The sequence below is a fragment of the Giraffa tippelskirchi genome, chromosome 7, assembly GCF_054371585.1.
Source record: "Giraffa tippelskirchi isolate mGirTip1 chromosome 7, T2T-mGirTip1v1.2.pri, whole genome shotgun sequence".
Lineage (NCBI taxonomy): Eukaryota > Metazoa > Chordata > Mammalia > Artiodactyla > Giraffidae > Giraffa > Giraffa tippelskirchi.
Genome location: NC_137281.1, coordinates 132766222 through 132789635, shown reverse-complemented (window position 1 = coordinate 132789635; position 23414 = coordinate 132766222). Strand labels below are relative to the sequence as shown.

Here is a 23414-nt window from a genome sequence, read left to right as displayed (position 1 = left end):
TTATTACAAGTCAAATACTGCTTTAAGTATTGTGGATATAGCAGTGAATAAAACAGGTGAGTTCCTATACTCATGGAGCTTGTATTCTAGTAAGTTTTGTGGATAAGTTCCAATAGGAAAAATAGAACAGGGGAAAAATGATGGGAATGCTTCCAGTTGGGAGAGGGTAGTAGGGGATTGTTGCTATTTTATTTAAATTAGGCAAGAAAGGCATAGCTAAGAACATAACATTCGAATAAAGTCTGGAAAGAAATGAAATGAGCTATGAAGATATACGTGAGCATGCTGTGCACTTAGTTGCTCAATTGTGTCTGACTCTTGCGACCCGATAGACGGTAGCCTGCCAGGCTCCTCTGTCCATGGGATTCTCCAGGCAAGAATACCAGAGTGGGTTGCCATTTCCTTCCCAACCCAGGGATCGAATCCAGGTCTCCTGCATTGCAGTCAGACTCTTTACCATCTGAGCCACCAGGGAAGCCCATGAAGATATATGGAAGAATATTCCAGCAAGTGCAAAGGCTCTAAGGTGACTGTGTCTTAGATATATTTAAGGAACAGTGAAGAGACCAGAGAGGCTAGAATGATGTAAAACAAAGGGGAGAGTGATAGAAGCTGTAGTCAGAGAGACAGTGGAGAAACTAGATTATATAGAATCTGATGGGCCATTGTAAGAACTGGCTTTTACTCTGAAAGAGATGAGAAACCAAGGACAGGTTTTTGTGCAGAAGTGATTTGATCTGACATATATTTAAAGGGGCAGGGTGCTATGTAAAGAACAGACTGAGTATAGTGAAGGGTAAACACAGGGAGAACTGTTAGGAGGGTTTTTTTTCAGTAATGCAACAAAGAGAAGATGGTGTCTTGAATCAGGCTAACAGTGATACAGGCGGTTAAAAAATGGTCAGACTCTGGACATATTCTGAAGGTAGAGCCAACAGAATTTTCTGATGGACTGGATATGGGGCATGGAATAAAAAATGACTCTAAGGATTTTGGCTTAAGTTATCAGAAGAATAGAGATGCCTTTTAGAGAAATGGAGAAGGCTGCAGGAGATGAAGGTTTGGTAAAGGGGATATCAGTTTGAGTTAGGATAGGAGATGTCTATCATTTTTTTAGGCAAAATAGAGATACCAATTTAGGAGTAATTAGTGGATAAAGGTATTTAAAGTTGTAAGATGATTAGACTGATTAGAGAATAAATGCAGATAGAAATGAGAAAAGATCTTGGACTAACTTGGGACAATCCATTTTTTAGGTGCTAGAAGATAATGAAAAACCAGAAACTGAAGAAGTATAGCCAGAAAGATGGGAGAAAAACTAAGAGAAAGTGGTATCCTAAAAACCAACTAAATAGTTATTTTTTTGGTTTTAATAGTGAAGAAGGTTCTCCGCCTGTATCACTGTTAGCCTGATTCAAGACACCATCTTCTCTTTGTTGCATTACTGAAAAAAACCCTCCTAACAGTTCTCCCTGTGTTTACCCTTCACTATACTCAGTCTGTTCTTTACATAGCACCCTGCCCCTTTAAATATATGTCAGATCAAATCACTTCTGCACAAAAACCTGTCCTTGGTTTCTCATCTCTTTCAGATCATTAGGGCTAATTTATCAGATGATGCAGAAATTTGTGGAAGTATTCAGTAGCCCAAAACAATTAAATTATTCTTTAAGAGGGGAATATTTAGTCCATTTTCTTCAATAATATGGCTCATGATTCAGGTTGATAAATAAAAATAAGTTATTCCACTTAAACATACCTTGAAAGAACATATTTGGTTACCAGAAAGGTTTAATCTTTCTAGTCGTTCATTGGGATCAAGACATCGACCTTTAATTTAAAAAAACAAGATGAGAAAAAAATTAAATTTCTCATTTACCTCCTATTCGTATCTTGTCATGTTTCTGAGTTGTATATGACCATCTTTTCCTAACAGTAACGTTGCACAATTAGTAACCACTGATCAATGGGTAGTATTTCCATATCCTTTAACCATAGATTTAGAAATGCTTTGTAAAGACATCATACAAAAAGTCAAAAAGAAAGAAACCTAAGACTGTACTTTTTACACTAACAAAAAATTATTGTAACATTATCTCATATTTCAAATGAAACTGTACATACCAATGCTGCTTATTAGATTTCCAGCAAGGTTGAGATCACTTAAATTCTTCAAAGTTTGCAAGCCCTAAAAATTTAGGCAATATATAATTTAGAAGAAATCATTAAAATCTATGTTTATAAATCATCTGAGCAAGCTGGTTAGCTCTCCCGGTGTTTCAAGCACCAGGTGCTGTTTACTTTACAAGCTCAGAACTCAGTGCAGCCTACCTTGTTCTCTGGAAGCTGGAGAGAAGGAGAAGGGAAGGAGAAGGGAACAGGGAGCAGAGTAGAGAGGAAAAGAGGAGGAGGAAAAAGAATACATAGAGAGCAAGTTATATATAAAACTTCTCTAAACCTCCTTTTTTTTTTAACCCTCAAAGAAGAAATAACATCTTACTTCCCAGACATGGCAGAAGGAATAAAGAAAATTATGCATATGAGGTTCTCTATATGTTATAATATGCTATATATGCCTTAGTTCTTCTCAACAATAATTAAACTAGTCATGAATATTTCTTGGACACTGGTTAAGCTCTACAGGAGTACTGACTTTAAATATAAATCACTGAAATTATCTTACCTCAATATATTTAATTGCATTGTGGTTCAGCCAAAGAACCTCCAATCTGGATAATTTCTCTAAATTTTCTATTTTAGAAATTTTATTGTAATATAAGTACAGCTTTTCTAAACTTCTACATTCTTGAAGACCTCCAATTTTCTGTAAAAAAAGAAAAAAGAGGAGACTGAATATTTATGTTTTATTAATCCTTTCAATAAGGTACATTTTAAGTACATTTTCTTTTACAAATCACATTTTCAGAATAGACTGCAAAATCAATACCCAGCAAAATGAACTGAAATTAAAAAATCATGTAATTGCTCTACTTAAATGCAACTATTTTCAATTTTCATATTCTCTAAATATTAATCAACTTGATACCTATTTTATATGGTTATAATCATAATACCTAGACAATTTTGTGGGATTTTTTAAACTTAAAGCCATCTAAAAACATGTTTTCATAATCTTTCAAATTACAGTATTTACAAAATATTTCATGTTTATAATAATTTTCTTATAAATAATCTTATATGATTATTTGTTTCAAAATTTTAACTATTATAAATAATATTACAACAAATAACTTTATGCAATCTGCTTTTAATTACTTCTCTAGGATAAAATCTTAGAATAGGGATTTCTGAATCAAAAGGTATATACCTATATCTGGCTCTTGATTTATTTTGCAATATGGCTTTTCAATACAGATGTTATAATTTTCACACAACCAATAGTGTTAAAATAAACCAGTTTTACTACAAAGCAATACTGGGTATTACTTAATCTGATTTGATTATTAAAAAGTAGAATGTGTCTATTTTTTGGTTATTTCTATTTTATCCTTTGTATACATCTATTTTTATATTTTGCCCATTTAAATGCTTCTTTTGTTTTACTGGGTAAAGGGTTTAATTCATCATGTAGGAATTTATCTGTTTGATTAATTATTTTCCAAAGCCAAATAATTTAGTACAAATACTTCACATAAGGATATGTTTAGACTTACCTCTATGCAGCATTCGGCAATCCAAAGTTCTTTAAGCTGTAAACAAGTTTCTAGTCCTGAAATTTCTTTTATATCTTGAGCAACAATTGTGAGACTTGTTAAGTTAGGAAATAATGACAATCCAACTATACGAGGATACCCTGAGAAAAACATTTCCAGTTTTGAAGTATCTGATCCTTCTTGTCCAATCATCTCATAAGATAAACCATTGCATAAACACTGTTTTCAAAAAACAAACTGGGTTATTACCTATTTAAGATAATAAATTATTTTTGATATTAGAAATTATAAACTGTGTTTTACTGATGACATTTTGACTCACAAGGAGGAAAGCTGTACCACATATATGGTTTTTCTCTACTTCCAAAGATCACAGAAGAAATCTCTAGAAACACTCCAGAGAGAAGTGTAAAAATGTTTCATTTAATATTCTTACAAGTGTAGTTGAAACGAAATCTGGTTTTGACTCACCAGTTCTTTAATTATGTCTTGTTGGTTTACATTTTCACATTCAATCATCTTCCATTAAAAACAAAGGTTATAGTAATATATCTGTTAAGAAAAAGGAAAAGTTGAAGTAAGTAACAGAGTCATGCCATATCATGTAAAGGGACCTTAACATTACTTAGGTGGACTTACTCACCTGTGACTTAACATTTTCCAACAGTACATTACCAAGAATGTCTGGACCCCAAGACAGTCCATTCCACCTCTGAAATTTTCTCTTAGAAAGTTATTTTTTTATTCTGAATTTAATTCTGTCTCTCCATAACTCCTCCCCATTCACTGTCATTTTACCTCCTGCATTCAGATAAAACACACATAATTTTTCTTCCACATTATAAGCCTTTAATACTTGAAGAACATCTATACCTTCATCTTGCCCCAGGTTCATGACTTTTAGTTCTCTTACTAGAAAGATTCTTGTTTTTCTTCCCTGAATCAGTTCAGTTCATTCTTTCTATTATGTTGTGATGTCCCAAACAATACAGTTTTCTAAGTATAGTTAGCAAAGAAAAGAATCCTCAGGACTTAGTGACATACCATAGGCATGACAATAAATGTTTATTAAAATGAACTAGTCAACTTCTTAATGGTATGAAATACTAAATAACTACATAGCTTCAATAAAATGTAGGCTACTATTTCATTAATTTTTAATATATTCTTTATATTGTTCCAGATATATACTATTTAGAAAAATATAGGAATCCTGGTCTTAATATGTTGCTGTTCAGTCACTCAGATTTGTCTGACTCTTTGTGACCCCATGGACTGCAGTACACCAGGCTTCCCTGTCCTTCAGTATCACCCAGAGTTTGCTCAAACTCATGTCCATTTAGTCGGTGTCCATCACCGACTCACATTTCACCTTCATCAAGAAGCTCTTTAGTTCCTCTTCACTTTCTGCTATTAGGGTGGTGTCATCTGCATATCTGAGGTTATTGATATTTCTCCCAGCAATCTTGATTCCAGCTTGAGTTTCATCCAAACCGGCATTTCACATGATGTACTCTGCATATAAGTTAAATATGCAGGGTGACAATATACAGCCTTGATGCACTCCTTTCCCAATTTTGAATCAGTTCATTGCTTCATGTCCGGTTCTCACTGTTGCCTCTTGACTTGCATACAGGCTTCTCAGGAGGCAGGTAAGGTGGTCTAGTATTCCCATCTCTTGAAGAATTTTCCAGTTTGTTGTGATCCACACAGTCAAAGACTTCAATGTAGCCAATGAAGCAGAAATAGATTTTTTTTGGAATTTCCTTGCTTTCTCTATGATCTAACAGATGTTGGCAATTTGATTTCTGGTTCCTCTGCCCTTTTTAAATCCAGCTTGTTCTCTGGAAGTTCTCAGTTCATGTATTGTTAAATCCTAGTTTGAAGGATTTTGAGCATTACCTTGCTAGCATGTGGAAAGCTGTTAAGATGTGAAGTCAGAGAAGTACTGTGGGGTGGATTTCTTTTTGAATAAGCTATATGAGGATTTTGAATGAAAGAATAACGCGAGCTGTCTTGGGTTTTGAAAAGGATTTCCCTAGCTACTGTGTTGAAAATAGACTGTAGGGGTTGATGGGAGAAGCAAGGAGATCAGTCAAGGAGCAGTTGCAATAAGATGAGAAAGGGTGGCAGCTGGAACTGGGTGGTAGTAGTGAGATGGTGAGCAGTGGTTAGATGATAGATCTACACTGAAATAATACTGATCATTCCTTCCCTGCTTCCAATCGGCAGCTGTCTCTTTACACTATTCTTGGACAATCCCCAAATATTACAGCATAGGAGTGGCCAGACAAGGGAGCATGCAGCAAAGAACTACCTGAAGAAATTTATATACTCCATCAGAGGCCTGTATAGAGATGCAGACTACAGTCTTTCCTCCTAGGTTTACTTGGATGGCATCCCAAGTAAAGGAGGGCCCCTACATTCTGGCTTCATGTCTGTGAGCACGAAAGGAAAAGCCTGTCTGCCCACCACCACACAAGGGACAAAGCCTACCTTTAGCACCCCCAGAGTCACCAAACAGCAATCCAAGTTTTCTAGCCTATAGTCTATGCCCAAGATATCTATTAGAGAAGATATTAACTGCTTCCTTCATTATTCACTAAATTAGCATATGTACTTGAGTCTAATTTTAGACTTTCTAATCTGTGCTTTCCGTTAGCTCTATTTATTCCTACAGTATTATCCTGTATTAATAACTGTGGTTTATATTGTAAATTTCTACCTCATTTCTTTTTTTCAAATTTCCTGATTATTCTTTCATATTTACTTTCCCAAATAAGATTTATAATTATTTGGCACTTAGTTTTACAAATTCACTTGGGACTCTGACTGAGCTTAGATTGTAAAAATTAATTTAGGGAGAACCTCCACCTTTCCAGTATTGAATCTTCCTTTAGAACAAGATATAACTCTCCATTTATTCAAGACTATTTTTTCTTTCTTTTTTCAAACTTTTTATTTTATGTTGAAGTATAGTTGATTACCAATGTTGTGATAGTTTCAGTTGTACAACAAAGTGATTCAGTTATACATATACACGAATCTATTCTTTTTCAAAGACTACTTTTTCAGAGAGAATATAAATATTTGCGATATCAACCTTTCTTTCACTTCACCTTAACTTCCCTTCACCAGTGCCATCACTTAGGAAAAACCTTGTTGTAATTCAATAGTTAATTAGTGAAACAAAATTTAACTTAAAACCCTTAAATTATATGATTCTTATAACTACATCTGAATTATCTGATTATGCATAAATAATAATACATAATTATGGACCTTCCTGGCATTTACAAACCTATGTTTTCTCCAAACTCAAGTAGTCCCAAGGCTTCCAACTTCTGACTCCATCTAGAGGTGAGTGTCCTGATGCCCACCTTGTACTCACTCTCCTGCACCTGGAAAAGCTCTTTTCAGGACCTGTCCATCTAAGAAACTGCAGGTCTTCTCGAGTTTCTCCAGGGAGCCAGGAGCCACCAGGAGCATCTATAGCTTTCATCCTTCAAATCTCAAACCTTGGATTGATCCAGTCACCTCTGATCTCTGCTCTGGAGTGCTGCTGAAAGATTTCACTTGACTGGTTGGTCATGTGAGTTGAAATCACTACAAATGCACAGGCTCTAACCCGAGTTGAATCCAACAACAGATATTTTATATTTTCCTCTTCAACTTCCTCTCCTAAGGAGTAGGACCAGAGATACAGACCTGAGATTCACAATATCTGGACTATTTTAAACTTTCATCACTTGCCTCAAGTTCTCTCTCTCACTCAGTAGATGATCTTGTTCCTATTCTCACAGAGAACAATGATGCCATGAGATAGACACTTCTTAAATTCCCATACCTCTTAAAATATATAGCTGACCCTTGAGTAACACAGGTTTGAACTGCACAGGCCCACTTATATGCAGATATTTTCCCATAGTAAATACTACAGTACTACATGGTTCATTATGCAAAATGCTGGATTGGATGAAGCACAAGCTGGAATCAAGATTGCCGGGAGAAATATCAATAACCTCAGATATGCAAATGACATCACCCTTATGGCAGAAAGCTAAAAGGAACTAAAAACCTATTGATGAAAGTGAAAGAGGAGGGTGAAAAAGCTGGCTTAAAACTCAACATTCAGAAAACTAAGATCATGGCATCTGGTCCCATCACTTCATGGCAAACAGATGGGGAAACAATGGAAACAGTGACAGACTTTATTTCCTTGGGCTCCAAAATCACTGCAGATGGTGACTGCAGACATGAAATTAAAAGATGCTTGCTCCCTGGAAGAAAAGCTATGACAAATCTAAACAGCATATTAAAAAGCAGAGACATTACTTTACTGAGAAAGGTCCATCTAGTCAAAGGTATGGCTTTTCCAGTACTCATGTATGCTTATGAGAGTTGGACCATAAAAAAAGCTAAGTGCTGAAGAACTGATGCTTTTGAACTGTGGTGTTGGAGAAGACACTTGAGAGTCCCTTGGACTGCAAGGAGATCAAACCAGTCAATCCTAAAGGAAATCAGTCCTAAATATTCATTGGAAGGACTGATGCTGAAGCCGAAGCTCCAATACTTTGGCCACCTGATGTGAAGAACTGATTCATTGGAAAAGACCCTGATGCTGGGAAAGATTGAAGGCAAGAGGAAAAGGGGATGACAGAGGATGAGATGGTTGGATGGCATCGCCAACTCAATGGCCATGAATTTGAGCAAGCTCCAGGAGTTGGTGATGGACAGGGAAGCCTGGTGTGCTGCAGTCCATGGGGTCACAAAGAGTCAGACACAACTGAGCAACTGAAATGACTGACTGACACGGTCCGTGCCTTCCTGAATTTGAGGATAAGGAGGAACGAAGGATAAGCTGGCTGACTATGAGTTATATGTGGGTTGTTCAAGAGTCAACTGTGTTTATTTCATTTTCTGACTCATCTTAGAAAAAGTATTCTTTCTCCTGTCCCAAATGAATCCCTTTTCCTATGTACTCATCGCATTCTCTTCAGACTCTTCAGAACACTGATATGCCAAATTTTTCTTCTTTTCATTTATTCCCATCTTTCCTTCTCTAGGGTCTCTTTTCTCTTCATACACAAATATTAGGTCATTACTATCTTTAAAAAAAAAAAGTTCTCCTATCCTGTATTCAATGATTAGCTGATTTTAGATCCTTTTACAAAAAAACTTCTAGATATAAGTCATTAGTACTATATTAGAGCATTAGCAAACATAGGGAGTAATTAGCAACACTTCAGTACCTCTATTCAGTTCTCAATTTACTGCTGTCTCAGTGGGGACACTTGAGGCAACTGCATCTTCTTTTTCCAGGTCAACACTGGTTTAATACCAAAGACACTGGACAAGTTTTAGCTCTTAACTTAATTTTACTCTGAGATGAAATCTGACGATGCTAATGACTCTTTAAGTTTTCTTCTTTGGTTTTACTTTTTCTCCTTGACTTTTCTCTACTTGTTATTTAATGCCTAATTTTCTGATTAATAGTTTCCTTCTTGGTGAAAAATTACTAATTTTTATCTTGCTTTTTCATGTGCAATAACCCAACTACCCACATGGAAAGCTCCATCAGAACGTGTCTCAACACATATATAGAACAGTATTATGGACTCTATGGGAGAGGGCGAGGGCGGGATGATATGGGAGAATGCCACTGAAGCATGTAAATTATCATATGTGAAACGAATCGCCAGTCCACGTTCGAAGCATGATACAGGGTGCTCGGGGCTGGTCCACCAGGATGACCCAGAGGGATGGGATGGGGAGGGAGGGGGGAGGGGGGTTCTGGAAGGGGAAAACATGTACACCCATGGCGGATTCATGTCAATGTATGGCAAAACCAATACAATATTGTAAAGTTAAAATAGATAAATAAGCTAATTTAAAAAAATGTGTCTCAAACTCAGTATGTTCAAAACTGAACTCATTATATTTTCCAGCCAACCTGCTTCTCCTAATGCATATTTTCTCTTGGTAAATGACATCATTGTTCTAATTATTCAAGTAAGAAGCCTGGAACTGATGCTCAATCACTCTTTCATTCTTTCCCCCACTTTTACTCACTCATTAAATCATTCCGCATATACGTACCTCTGAAATGTACCTGTTAAATGTCTATCAAGTTGTTTTTTTTTTCCTCCCCTCTATCCAATTGCTTCTGCTTTGATTCACGTTTTCATTACTTCAAGTTAACTGAAGTTTTCCCTATAGTCTCACTTCCTGCCAAATGATCCTCCACACTACCATGACGCCAATTACTCAGTCATGTCTGACTCTTGGCGACTCTATGGACTGTAGCCTGCCAGGCTCCCCTGTCCATGGGATTCTCCAGGCAAGAATACTGGAGTGGGTTGCCATTATCCTTCTCCAGGTGATCCTCCCGACCCAGAAATCAAACCCACATCTCCTGTGTCTCCTGCATTGCAGGTGGATTATTTACCACTGAGTCACCTGGGAAGCCAGCAACCTCCCAAAAGGGAAATCCGCTCATGCTACTCCCCTTGCAAGGTATTCATGGTCCAAACTAACTCCTGCCTACCTTTCAAGCTCATCAACTACAAATTCCTGAGAGCATCCCAGGCTCTGGCCACAACTATAGTTCTCTGAATGGCATGGGATGTTTCTGTACTTTGGCATATGCTGTTTCCCCTCCCTAACTTTCCCTTGACTTTATGGCATACTCCATATGCCCTTAAAAATTTAAATCAAGGGTCTCTTGTGTGAAGACTTTAATTCTGTCTGTATTATAATCATTCTCCGGCTCATAATTCCAATTAAGGCCAGATTATGCCATATATACAACACCTGTCCTACTGCACTGTGACACTTCCAGGTCTTTGTTCCTTACCAGGTTACATGTTCACTGAAGGCAGGGACAATGACCCTATCACAGTGCCTGACACATGCTTGGTATTTGATAACAATTTATTGGACAGTTTGAGTTAGTTGTTATGCCACAGAGTCCTATATGGTATAACTTAAAGAAATATTGGGTTGGCTAAAAAGTTCATTTGGGTTTTCCACAAGATGATACCGGAAACATTTGGCCAACCCAATACCTTAAGTTTTACATGACTGGTCAGAGTAGAACAATAATTAGAGTTCAAAGGACCATGTTTCTGTCTGCCTTGAGAGCTGGGGAGAGTGTCATTGTGAGAAAATCAAATTGCTTTTCTACAAACTAGAAGGCTTGTATGGTCAAATTATTTCCTGCCTTGGGTATAAAGGGATCAGAATCCATCCATTATTACTAATGCACCAAACATGCCCTTCCAGTTCTAGGTGAGCGGTATCAAGGGTGTCCAAGGAGCACTTCATTCTCTCAGTAAAGGCTGCACAGATGGCTGTGTGCCACCCTCCCTCTCCTTTTCCTCTTCAGCTTTGCTCCGGTAAACCTGACGGCCTCAGATAAAGTCACATCACTGTCTCTCATTATTATCATCATCTCCACTGCACTATTACAATGGCTCAGAGGGTAAAAGCATCTGCCCGCAATGCGGGAGACCCGGGTTCTATCCCTGGGTCGGGAAGATCCCCTGGAGAAGGAAATGGCAACCCACTCCAGTACTCTTGCCTGGAAAATCCCATGGATGGAGAAGCCTGATAGGCTACAGTCCATGGGGTCGCAAAGAGTCGCTCACGACTGAGCGACTTCACTTCACTTTGACCTCAACGTTGCTTTTCTCTTGTCTTCCTCCGGGTGTGGCCAGAGAGAGAGAGAGGAGAGGGGAGCAAAGACTCCTGGGGCTTGCCTAGAGGTGAGGTACTCCCGAAAGCCACCAGGTTACAGTCACTTACCTTATCCCAGAGACAGGATGGATACCGGGGCAATCGGAGACAGAGTAGAGTCCACTCCCGCCTCTTAATCCTGGTCTTGTAGCAGCAGGCTGGACACTCTCCCTTTCCTGGGGCCTGGTGTGTACACACTGCCCGCCGCGGTTACCTAGGAAACCTGCTCTCCGCCTCCTGCGACCTCCGGGTGGGGAGGGGGTAAGAGGGGCGGGGAAAGCGGTGGCCGACCCATTTCTGGATCACGTGGCGGCAAGCTACAACCAATCAGCAGAGGTAGGGGTCCATCCGGAAGACCCCGCTGGTGCTCCTGGGAAATGGTGGGGAGGAGCGCCCGGCTCTGCGGGTCTTTTGGACCCTGCATGTGTCTTTTCACCCGCCTTCGCCAGATCAGAGGCCCGCATGAGAAGCAACGACTTAGTGCGGGGACTTAGTGGTTGCCTCTTCCAGTTCCGGCTGTTTCCCACTGAAAATCTTTGACCTTCGGGGTCTGGAAGCCCGGAGCCTCGCTGAACTTGAACCCCCAAAACATGATGCTGTGATGTCACAAGGCGGCCAGACACCCGTATCAGGCCCTGATATCCCCACGCGCCCCTTGGGCCAAACGCCAGAGACCGCCGCTCTCCCGGCGTGTACCTGACCGCAGCCGGAAGGGGCTGAGCGCAGAGCGAGCCGAATCGAAGGACAGCGCAGGCTAACCTAACGCCCTAGTGACCTCCAGAAAAGACCTGGACCCTCCAAGGGTCGTCTTGTCATTCGTCGACAGGCTTTTGAGGGTCGTTTAAACACAGCAAAGTATACTGGTGGCCAAACTTTTACAAAATAAAGTAAAATTTAAAGAGGGGATGGGAGGAACTTTTAAGAGTGGGCAGAGGGCTGAGAAATGAATGAACTTGGGCAAATCAAAGTAACTGCTGGTCCCGTTTCATTCTCTAGATAAGCGCTGTTCCACATGGAAGCTACTTAGCTACAGCCGCGTAAAAGGTGGCTTGTCCGAACTGAGATGTGCTATGAAACACACATCGTGTTTTGAAGACCTAGCATGAAAAAAATATGTATTGATCACCTGTTGAAATGATGAATGGTTTTCATGTAATGGTTTACATGGAAATACTTTATTAAAACTACCGTTTCTTTTTACGTTTTAAAAGCGGCGATTAGAAAATTTAAATTACCTATGTGATTTCTATTATGTTCCTGTTGGACAGCGCTATTATGTTTTTTGAGGTTGATTTGTGTAGAATATTTATGACATTCAGTTCATGCAAAATAGTGTCTGTAAGTTCTGTTTCCTGTCACCAGGTGGCTGCCTCATTCAATAGACTATATTTTAAAACTGCTTTCTCGTGAAAAATATGAGTGCAGAGGTTTTGCTATATTTTCATTTCAAATATTTTGCTTGTAATATTGACCGTTTGTAAACATACATAAACATAGAAAAAGATAAAGTAATTTTACTTGAATGTTTTTTATTCCTCAGAAGTTTCAGTTTGTCATTAATTAACTGAAATTAATTAAAAGATTTGTGGTTTATGAGTTTTAAAAAAGGACCAGAAAAATCTGATTCCTATTATCATCTCTGAAAATCTAATTGAGCAAGATGACCTGAGTATAGAGTGTAAAGACTAGATAACAATAGTTTCAATACCTAAATTTTTAGATTAAGAAATTGAATCAGAAATCAATTAGATGAATTCAGTTCAGTTCAGTTGTTTAGTCGTATCCTACTCTTTGCCACCCCATAGACTGCAGCACTCCAGGCTTCCCTGTCCATCACCAACTCCCAGAGCCTACTCAAACTCATGTGCATTGAGTCAGTGATACCATCCAACCATCTCATCCTCTGTTATCCCCTTCTCCTCCTGCCTTCAATCTTTCCCAGCATCAGGGTCTTTTCCAGTGAATCAGTTCTTCGCATCAGATGGCCAAGTATTGGAGCTTCAGCTTCAGCATCAGTCTTTCAAATGAATATTCAGCACTGATTTCCTTTAGGTTTGACTGGTTGGTTCTCCTTGCAGTCCAAGGGACTCTCAAGAGTCTTCTCCAGCACTACAGTTCAAAAGCATCAATTCTTTGGCACTCAGCTTTCTTTATAGTCCAACTCTCACATCCATACATGACTACTGGAAAAACCATAGCTTTGACTGAACAGACCTTTGTTGGTGAAGTAATGCCTCTGCTTTTTAATATGCTGTCTAGGTTGGTTATAGCCTTTCTAACAAGGAGCAAGCGTCTTTTAATTTCACGGCTGCAATCACCATCTGCAGTGATTTTGGAGCCCAAGAAAATAAAGTCTGTCACTGTTTCCATTGTTTCCCCATCTATTTGCCATGAAGTGATGGGACCAGATGCCATGATCTTAGTTTTCTAAATGTTGAGCTTTAAACCAACTTTTTTTCACTCTCCTCTTTCCCTTTCATCAAGAGGCTCTTTAGTTCTTCTTTGCTTTTTGCCATAAGGGTAGTGTTATCTGCATATCTGAGATTATTGATATTTCACCCTGCAATCTTGATTTCAGCTTTTGTTTCATCCAGCCCAGCATCTCTCATGATGTACACTGCATATAAGTTAAATAAGCAGGGGGACAATATACAGCCTTGACGTACTCCTTTCCCTATTTGGAACCAGTCTATTGTTCCATAACCAGTTCTAACTGTTTCTTCTTGACCTGCGTACAGATTTCTCAGGAGGCAGGTCAGGTGGTCTGGTATTCCCATCGCATTAAGAATTTTCCACAGTTTGTTATGATCCACATGGTCAAAGGCTTTGGTGTAGTCAATAAAGTAGAAGTAGATGTTTTTCTGGAACTCTCTTGCTTTTTCTTTGATCTAGCGGATGTTGGCAATTTGATCTCTGGTTCCTCTGCCTTTTCTAAATCCAGCTTGAACATCTGGAAGTTCACGATTCACATACTGTTGAAGCCTGGCTTGGAGTATTTTGAGCATTACTTTGCTAACATGTGAGATGAGTGCAATTATGCGGTAGTTTGAACATTTTTTGGCATTGCCTTTCTTTGGGATTGGAATGAAAACTCACCTTTTCCAGTCCTGTGGCCGCTGCTGAGTTTTCCAGATTTGCTGGCATACTGAGTACAACACTTTCACAGCATCATCTTTGAGGATTTGAAATAGCTCAACTGGAATTCCATCATGTCCACTAGCTTTGTTCCTAGTGATGCTTTCTAAGGCCCACTTGACTTTGCATTCCAGGATGTCTGGCTCTAGGTGAGTGATCACACCATCGTGGTTATCTGGGTCATGAAGATCTTTTTTGTATAGTTCTTCTGTGTATTCTTACCACCTCTTCTTAGTATCTTCTGCTTCTATTGCTGCTGCTGCTGCTGCTAAGTCGCGTCAGTCGTGTCCGACTCTGTGCGACCCCATAGACGGCAGCCCACCAGGCTCCCCCGTCCCTGGGATTCTCCAGGCAAGAGTACTGGAGTGGGTTGCCATTTCCTTCTCCAGGGCATGAAAGTGAAAAGTGAAAGTGGAGTCGCTCAGTCGTGTCCAACTCAGTGACCCCATGGACTGCAGCCCGCCAGGCTCCGCCGTTCATGGGATTTTCCAGGCAAGAGTACTGGAGTGGGGTGCCATTTTCGGTCCATACTATTTCTGTCCTTTATTGTGCTCATAAATGTTCCCTTGGTATCTCTAATTTTCTTGAAGAGATCTCTAGTCTTTCCCATTCTATTGTTTTCCTCTATTTCTTTGCATTGATCACTGAGGAAGGCTTTCTTATCTCTCCTTGCTAGTCTTTGGAACTCTGCATTCAGATGAGTATATCTCTCCTTTTCTCCTTTGCCTTTAGCTTCTCTTCTTTTCTCAGCTATTTGTGAGGCCTCCTCAGACAACCATTTTGCCTTTTTGCATTTCTTTTCCTTGGGGATGGCCTTGATCACTGCCTCCTGTACAATGTTACGAACCTCTGTCCATAGTTCTTCAGGTACTCTGTCTATCAGATCTAATCCCTTGAATCTATTTGTCACTTCCACTGTATAATTGTGAGGGATTTGACTTATGTCATACCTGAATGGTCTAGTGGTTTTCCCTACTTTCTTCAATTTAAGTCTGAATTTGGCAATAAGGAGTTCATAATCTGAGCCACAGTCACCTCCCGGTCTTGTTTTTGCTGACTGTAGAGCTTCTCCATCTTTGGCTGCAAAGAATATAATCAATCTGATTTCAGTGTTGACCATCTGGTGATGTCCATGTGGAGAGTCTTCTCTTGTGTTGTTGGAAGAGGGTGTTCACTATGACCAGTGCATTCTCTTGGCAAAACTCTGTTGGTCTTTTCCCTGCTTCATTTTGTACTCCAAGGCCAAACTTGCCTGTTACTCCAGGTATCTCTTGACTTCCTACTTTTGCATTCCAGTCCCCTATAATGAAAAGGACATCTTTTTTGGGTGTTAGTTCTAGAAGGTCTTGTAGGTCTTCATAGAACCGTTCAACTTCATCTTCTTTAGGTGAATTACGTACATCAAAATTCTCGTTTTGGGAGATACAACTCTTTTGCATAACAGTGTAGGGGTTAGCTACTTTGGATTGTTAGACATTTGTTGTGGTTTATCTAACCCTGGGAGAGAGCTAACAGTTTTCTTTATATTATATAAATGAGTAATTTTAAAAATGTTATTTCTAGGTAAAGGTCAAGGCTTTGGTCAGCAGGTGAGTCAGAGTTTACTGTATGAGTGTGGACAGGTAACCACTGAGAAGTTGCCAAGCGAAAGCCTTTGTCCTGAGCAATTTTTAAAGGGAGAATTGTCTGTTGTTAGCATATTCTGGATGGTATTTGGAGCAAAAGGTGATTACAGTTAAAACCAGAAGAATGCAGAATCAGTGACCATTCTTGTTAATCACCTTTTAAAGCTTCTTTATGATATAGTTTTATGTGTCTAACAAGAAACAATAGAAATTGAAGCCATTAAAAGTCAAAGTAAAACAGTCTAAGTGAAATGAGACTTTGCTTCATTCATCAGTCTGTTCACAACCCTAGACAAGGGCCAAAATATATAAATTTACGTCTCTTAATGGATAAAGGAATCTTGAACCTGAAAACAATTGGGAAGATAAAGTACTACTGACTATGGCACACTTATCATGTCACCACTTGAATTAAGGAAGAATCATTTAAACAAAATAAACATGACTTTATAGACCTAAATAAGAAAATCTTTGTTAACTAAATCTTTTGAATTGATGGTCAGATTGATTTCCCCCAAAGCCCTATTCTTACTAGTAACAGTGGAGACATCTAATTACAATTTGGTTTTGTAATATCTTCAAGTTTAATGCCAGAAAACAAAAAATCTGGAGATTTCAAATGCTAATTTAAATTTTATATTCTTGTTGACATTTGATCCATATGCAAATGAGCACTTTTCAGTTAATGATTTTTCAGATTACCTGTGAAAATTTGCTGTCACATGTTTGAGTTTGATTTATCACGAAAACATGAAGGTAGCACAATTTAGGATTTACTTCAACAGTGGAAGAGACGATTATGTGGCAACATAAAGTCATCAGTAGGGGCCCTCTTATTACCAATGTTTGGTAGTGAATATATATGACTCAATTAAAAGATAAGAGTTGTCCTGAAATAAAATTTTAATTAGACCAACATAATGCTGTTTCTGATGAATTTATCTAAAAAAGTCATATAATCTCTGTCCATGATTTGTTGACGTGTAATTAATGCACAAGCTTTTCTTAAAAGACAGCTAGAATGGAATTGTAAAAAGGCACTTACTCTGCTTCAGACAGCGTAACCGCCTTATTTTACCATACTCTTTCTGTTTGTATTTAGATTTATGGCAGCAAATTGAAGGGCAGTGAATTTAAGAAGAGATGGTAATCTTAATTCACTAGAAAGCTGATCAGTTCTTTGTGTGGGAGAATTCTTTCCTCTGCCTTCTTTCTTTTGTGTCTTTTACTATATCTCAGGGTCAGAATGGACACGACTGAACACACACACACAACAGGCTCAGAAAGTTGACTGTATCCTCAGCTCACAGCACAGTATCATCATTCGTCCATATAAGGCCCTTATTTTATTTTATATACAGTTCCACCTCCATTTCAATAACAGGCATTATTTAATGTTTCTTTTAAACCTTGAGTTGTGCATCTATCTTTGAAAAACAGGCAGTACTATTTTGTGTGTCTGTATTTTTCATGTAAAAGTTAGTGTGCTATAAATTGTATTTTGCTTCTCTTTCCTTCAGTGCTATTTTAAGATTGATCCTTGTTTCTGTATATCCATGTAGTTTGTTGTTTCTGTATTACATTATTCCATTATATACATCTACCATGTTTTATCTTTTATTTGTTTCCCTAGTGATGGGCATCTAGGTTGACTACAGTAAGCAATATGATATTGAACATCCTTGTAATTGTTTTCTGAAGGACAGTTTCTCTGGGATATATGCCAGGAATAGAATTATTGTTTTGCCTTTTGCCTCCATTAATTTTAAATTATTGGCCTTCACTAAATACCATCTGAGAACTTTCTAGAATGGCTGACCCAGATTTCCCTCACCAGTAGTGCTTGAGAATTCTCATTCCCCTTTATGGGGAAACACAATTAAACCTCAAATCTCTTGGCAACTCAGAAAACCTCTCCACAGCGGTAGAAGGCAAAGAAAACAGTTTTATTACTAAATAAACATTAAACCAGAATACGATTTGTATCACAGGAAGTCCCCTGCAAAGATGGCAGATGGAAATAAACCTAATCCTTTTATATTGCCAGGCAGATACAACCCGTCCCCTACACATTCTCAAATGACTAACGAGGCCTCAGACAAGAGGACATGACAGCACCATTTGTCAGTGTTCATCCTACATTCACCTGGTAGTTGGAATGACCATCTGTGTTAGCCAGTAGGCTTCATCCAAAGAGAAAAAACTCATGTCTTTATGAAAGAAGGTAGTTTTGGAGCAAGGCATCTGCTGGAGTTAGCTCTTACCCTCCCACAGAAACTAGGAGATAGGGTTGCTATGAAGAAAGACTCCGTCTTTAATCAAACTTTAGGAAGACTGCCCTGAATCCTCTCTGAATAGGCCTCACCCTTGAGCTCTGTTCTTGGCCCTGTAAGACCAATTTTAGCAAGAATCCTGCTGGGTCATCCTAGTGGAAAATCTTCTAACCACAATATCTGATTAAATTCCTCCTTCCACCCCACACCCTCCCATTCTCAATACCTTACCATCCTGGTGTGCCTTCCTTAATAATTCCATCAAATCTTTTTAGCCAGAAAACCTCTTATCTGTGATGTTTCCTTTAAGTAATTTTTTATCCACAAACCCCTCATCACCTTGCTCCTTGGCTGTAAGTCCCCACTGACCCTTGTTGTATGCAGAATGCAACTCTGTACTCAGGTCTCTCTTCCCCTATTCCAATAGTTCCTGCATAAAATATACCTTCACCGCTTTAACTTCTGTCTGGCTCTTGTTTTCTTTCACACTATATTCCTTGATGATTCCATTTCAAAAAGATGGCTCTCAGGTCCTTGAGAAAGACATTCCTGGGTTATAAAGTTGGCAAAAGGCTTAGGTTTTTAAGAGAAACAAAGAATTTGCAATTACGAGTATTCTAAAGAAATGCACTAAAAGAAAAGGCAGAAGAATCTTTTTACCATTCTCATAACAGGGAAAATTACAATTTTCTTCTTTCTGAATTTCTATTTACTCTTACACGCATATCTTTGCTGAATGTTTAACGTTTGCCTCCATCACTACACTTTGAGCTCTGTGAGGGCAAGAATCACATCTCTCTCATTTCCCATTGTGTCCACAGCATCTAGCTTAGTGGCTGTCACACAGCGAGTGCCCAAGAAAGATTTGTAGAATGTATGAATACTAAGTAATGTGCCAAGAGCTTTATATAAGCAATCACTTATTTTTATCATTTTGGTTTATTAGGCCTAAAACACCCATAGCATCCTATCTTTCCTACACTTGGGGAAAGCAAGAAGTTAATAATTTTGTTTTTGTCCAGGAAATTCCAAGTTTCCTCCACTTTAAGCAAACTAAATGCTGTATGAAGACTGTGATTTATAAAACCCAAATTGATAATAATAGTTTACTATAAATGTCTAACTCCTTTCTCTGGAATTGTCCCTCCAAAATTCAAGTCCATGTGGAACTTCACAATATGACCCTATTTGGATTTAGATTCTTCATCAGTTCAGTTCAGTTCAGTCACTCAGTCATGTCCAACTCTTTGCGACCCCATGAATCGCAGCACGCCAGGCCTCCCGCTCCATCACCAACTCCCGGAGTCTACCCAAACCCATGTCCATCAAGTTGGTGATGCCATCCAACCATCTCATCTTCTGTCGTCCCCTTCTCCTCCTGCCCCCAATCCTTCCCAGCATCAGGGTCTTTTCCAACGAGTCAGCTCTTTGCATGAGGTAGCCAAAGTATTGGAGTTTCAGCTTCAACCTCAGTCCTTCCAATGAACACCCAGGACTGATCTCCTTTAGGATGGACTGGTTGGATCTTCTTGCAGTCCAAGGGACTCTCAAGAGTCTTCTCCAACACCACAGTTCAAAAGCATCAATTCTTCGGCGCTCAGCTTTCTTCACAGTCCAACTCTCACATCCATACATGACTACTGGAAAAATCATAGCCTTGACTAGATGGACCTTTGTTGGCAAAGTAATGTCTCTGCTTTTAAATATGCTATCTAGGTTGGTCATAACTTTCCTTCCAAGGAGTAAGCATCTTTTAATTTCATGGCTGCAATCACCATCAGCAGTGATTTTGGAGCCCCCCAAAATAAAGTCTGACACTGTTTCCACTGTTTCCCCATCCATTTCCCATGAAGTGATGGGACCAGATGCCATGATCTAACTTTTCTGAATGTTGAGCTTTAAGCCAACTTTTTCACTCTCTTCTTTCACTTTCATCAAGAGGCTTTTTAGTTCCTCTTCACTTTCTGCCATAAGAGTGGTGTCGTCTGCATATCCGAGGTTATTGATATTTCTCCCAGCAATCTTGATTCCAGCTTGTGCTTCTTCCAGCCCAGCATTTCTCATGATGTACTCTGCATATAAGTTAAATAAGCAGGGTGACAATATACAGCCTTGAGGTACTCCTTTTCCTATTTGGAACCAGTCTATTGTTCCATGTCTAGTTCTAACTGTTGCTTCCTGACCTGCATACAGGTCAGAGGGGCCTGGCTGGCTACAATCCACAGGATTGCAAAGAGTCGGATACGACTGAGAAACTAAGAATGAATGAGCACAAATCTTTGTCCACTAGCCTATCTTCCTTATCCAGGTTTATGGACTTAAAAAACAGATCTGATAAAATCATGCTTTAATAGATCTCCCACACATCATCCTTTACATGTCTTTTCATTTGTGCATTCAAATATTTATTGAACTTCTCCTGTGAGTCAAGCACTCTTCTAGACACTAGAGACACAGTAAACAAAATAGGTTAAAATATCTATCTTTATGTGGCTTGCATTCTAATGGAGAAATGACAAATAAAATATATAGCAAGTTAGCTAGAGATAAGTGCTAAGAAGAAAACTAAAGAAGAGAAAGGAGGTAAGATGTGTGTGTGTGTATGTAATCTCAAATTGGGTGTCCAGGGAAGGCCACTATCAGTGGATGATATTTGAGTAATGACTAGGAGGAGGTAAGGCATGAGTCATGGTGATGTCTGGGATACAGTGTTGAATGTGGGGTTTAAAAGAAAGAGGATGATTCTGAGGCTTTGATCTGAGTAATTATAGAAAAGACATGGCATTTTCTGAAATGGGAAAGTGCAAATGAAACAGGTTTTAAGGGTGGGGTGATATTAAAGCATAGACTTGGATATTTTAGGTTTGAGATTCCTATAAGAAATGCAAGTAGAGAAGCTAAGTAGAAAGTTGTGCTTATGAGTCTGGAGTTCAGAAGAGAGGTCCAGGCTGGAAATACAAATATGGGTGTTATCAGCTTAAAGATAGTATTTAGAGTCATTAGACTGAATTAAATTTCCAAAAGAGTTGGTGTGGGTAGAAAAGAGAAGAAGTTGAAGGCCTAAGCTGTGGGACACTTGAATATTTAAGTTAAGGGAAATGAGAAAGAACAACCAAAGGCTAAGAATCTTAGCCAAAAAGTGGGAAGAAATAGATCCAAATGACGGAAACTGAGTAATGACAGATCAAGGAAGAGGAAGTCCAAGAATTGAGGTCACTGATGCTACCAAAAAGGACAGTTTCTGCAGAGTGGGTTCAAGGAGAATGGAAGGAAAGAAGTTGGAGATCATGCATATTACAGAAAATTCTTTCAAGGAGTTTTGCTATAAAAGGAAGAAGAGAAACGGGGCATAAGCTAGAGGAGGAGTAGGGTAAATAAAGATATTTCTCAAGATGGGTGAATAACAGCATACTTTTATGCTAATGAGAGTGGTACAACGGGAACCAAAAAGTATCCAGAAGATAGAGGGAGACGTTGCAGCAATATCTTTGAGGAATTGAGAGAAGGTGGGTATACACAGGTAACAGGGTTATTTCTGTCTAAGAGCCTGGAGAGGAGATTGGGTAGAGTGAATTGGTACAGCAGCAGGTAGGTGTGTACATGTGGTAGTGGAGGTGCGTAGAAGCCCTCTTCTCATGGTTTCAGTTTTCTCAGTGAAGAGAAAGAAGGTCATCTGAGAGTAAGAATTTGGAAAGGTGTTGAGGCTTGATCAAAGAGGACAAAGTATGATGTAATGATTCAAGTGAATGAGTGGACTAGGACAACGGCATGTGATTGCCTAACAGCATTACTTTTCATGAGTTTAGTGATCAGGAATGTAAGTGACTTGTCAGTGTGGTTGTGATTTTTCTCCATCCACAGTCAGTCGTGTGTGTGTGCTAGCATGGAAGATAAGAGTTGAATTCGGCTAAAGGAAAGTGGGCAGATACCTTGAGAGTGTATTCACAGGAAGGTTGATAGTGATTAATCTTGGAATTTAAGCTGGGTGTGGAAGAAAGTGACTTCATGAGGAAGGTAAAGGGATAAAAGTGGTAGGATCTATGGATTATGTAAACCAGTGGTGCCACACAAGAAAATCCCAAATTTTTAGCACTTCATATAATACAAGCTCAAATTACATCTTGCTTCCTCATCCCCAAACCATATTTGGAAGCAATTTTTCCATCTACATCAACCTTATCATTTCCAGAATACTGCATGGCCTTGCACCACATTACCCTTTTGTATCCACTAGTTCCTAGGCCTCAAATGCTTTTTCCCCCTTTCTGCTTGCTTGTCTTACAGATCTATTTCAGCACCTTTGCTCAATACCCCAGGAGAGTAACCTGTTCTTTCTTCCCCAACTTGCACCCAGATCTTGGTTAGTGCTTCCATTACAGATGTAGCACATTTATTTACGGTGAATCTTTTCAACCAGATTGTGATCTTTATGAATCAGGGCTACATCTCATTCATCCTTGCTTTCCTCTGGACAGGTTTAACAAAGTAGAAATAATGCCTGAATGAATAAATAAGTGAATGTATACCAGCAGAGTAAAGACACCTCAGCTGAAACCAAAATAGACTGCAAACTTTTGATTGTTTGCAAACCTATCTGTTTATTACAATCTCTCATAGAATGTTTTTAAGATTCTAAGGACTTATCCCAGAGAATACCATTCAGTAGGTTTAGACTGAGATTTACAAATTTATGTTTTAAAAAGTTCTCCAGATGCTGTTAGTAATCAATCATGTTGAGATGTTGTTCTTTTAGTCGCTAAGTCAGGTCCGACCCTTTTGAGACCCCATGGACTGTAGCCCACCAGGCTCCTCTGTCCATGGAATTTCCTAGACAATAACTCTGGAGTGGATTGCCATTTCCTTCTCCAGGGGATCTCCCCAACCTAGGGATTGAACCCATGTCTCCTGCATTGGCAGGCAAATTCTTTGCCACTGAGCCGCTAGGGAAGCACCATGTTGAGATACCTTGG

General features: G+C 39.0%; 1 protein-coding gene across 10 annotated transcripts in view; it reads right to left on the bottom strand.

Moving 5' to 3' along the window:
* Positions 1-11614, bottom strand: part of LRRC9 (leucine rich repeat containing 9) — a 118690-nt gene extending 107076 nt beyond the window's left edge. For 5 of the 10 annotated variants that reach the window (XM_081509713.1, XM_081509711.1, XM_081509714.1 and 2 more), the window contains exons 1-6: positions 11481-11614; positions 4146-4226; positions 3675-3893; positions 2684-2824; positions 2125-2188; positions 1760-1830 (exon numbers count right to left, since the gene is read on the bottom strand). In XM_081509713.1, coding sequence (XP_081365839.1) covers positions 1760-1830; positions 2125-2188; positions 2684-2824; positions 3675-3893; positions 4146-4193 — 543 coding nt within the window. In that variant the 5' untranslated portion in view covers positions 4194-4226; positions 11481-11614. The remainder of the gene's footprint in view (positions 1-1759; positions 1831-2124; positions 2189-2683; positions 2825-3674; positions 3894-4145; positions 4227-11480) is intronic. The other 5 variants (XM_081509718.1, XM_081509721.1, XM_081509719.1 and 2 more) reach the window with 2 other exon arrangements.
* Between the last annotated feature and the right edge of the window lie 11800 nt (positions 11615-23414).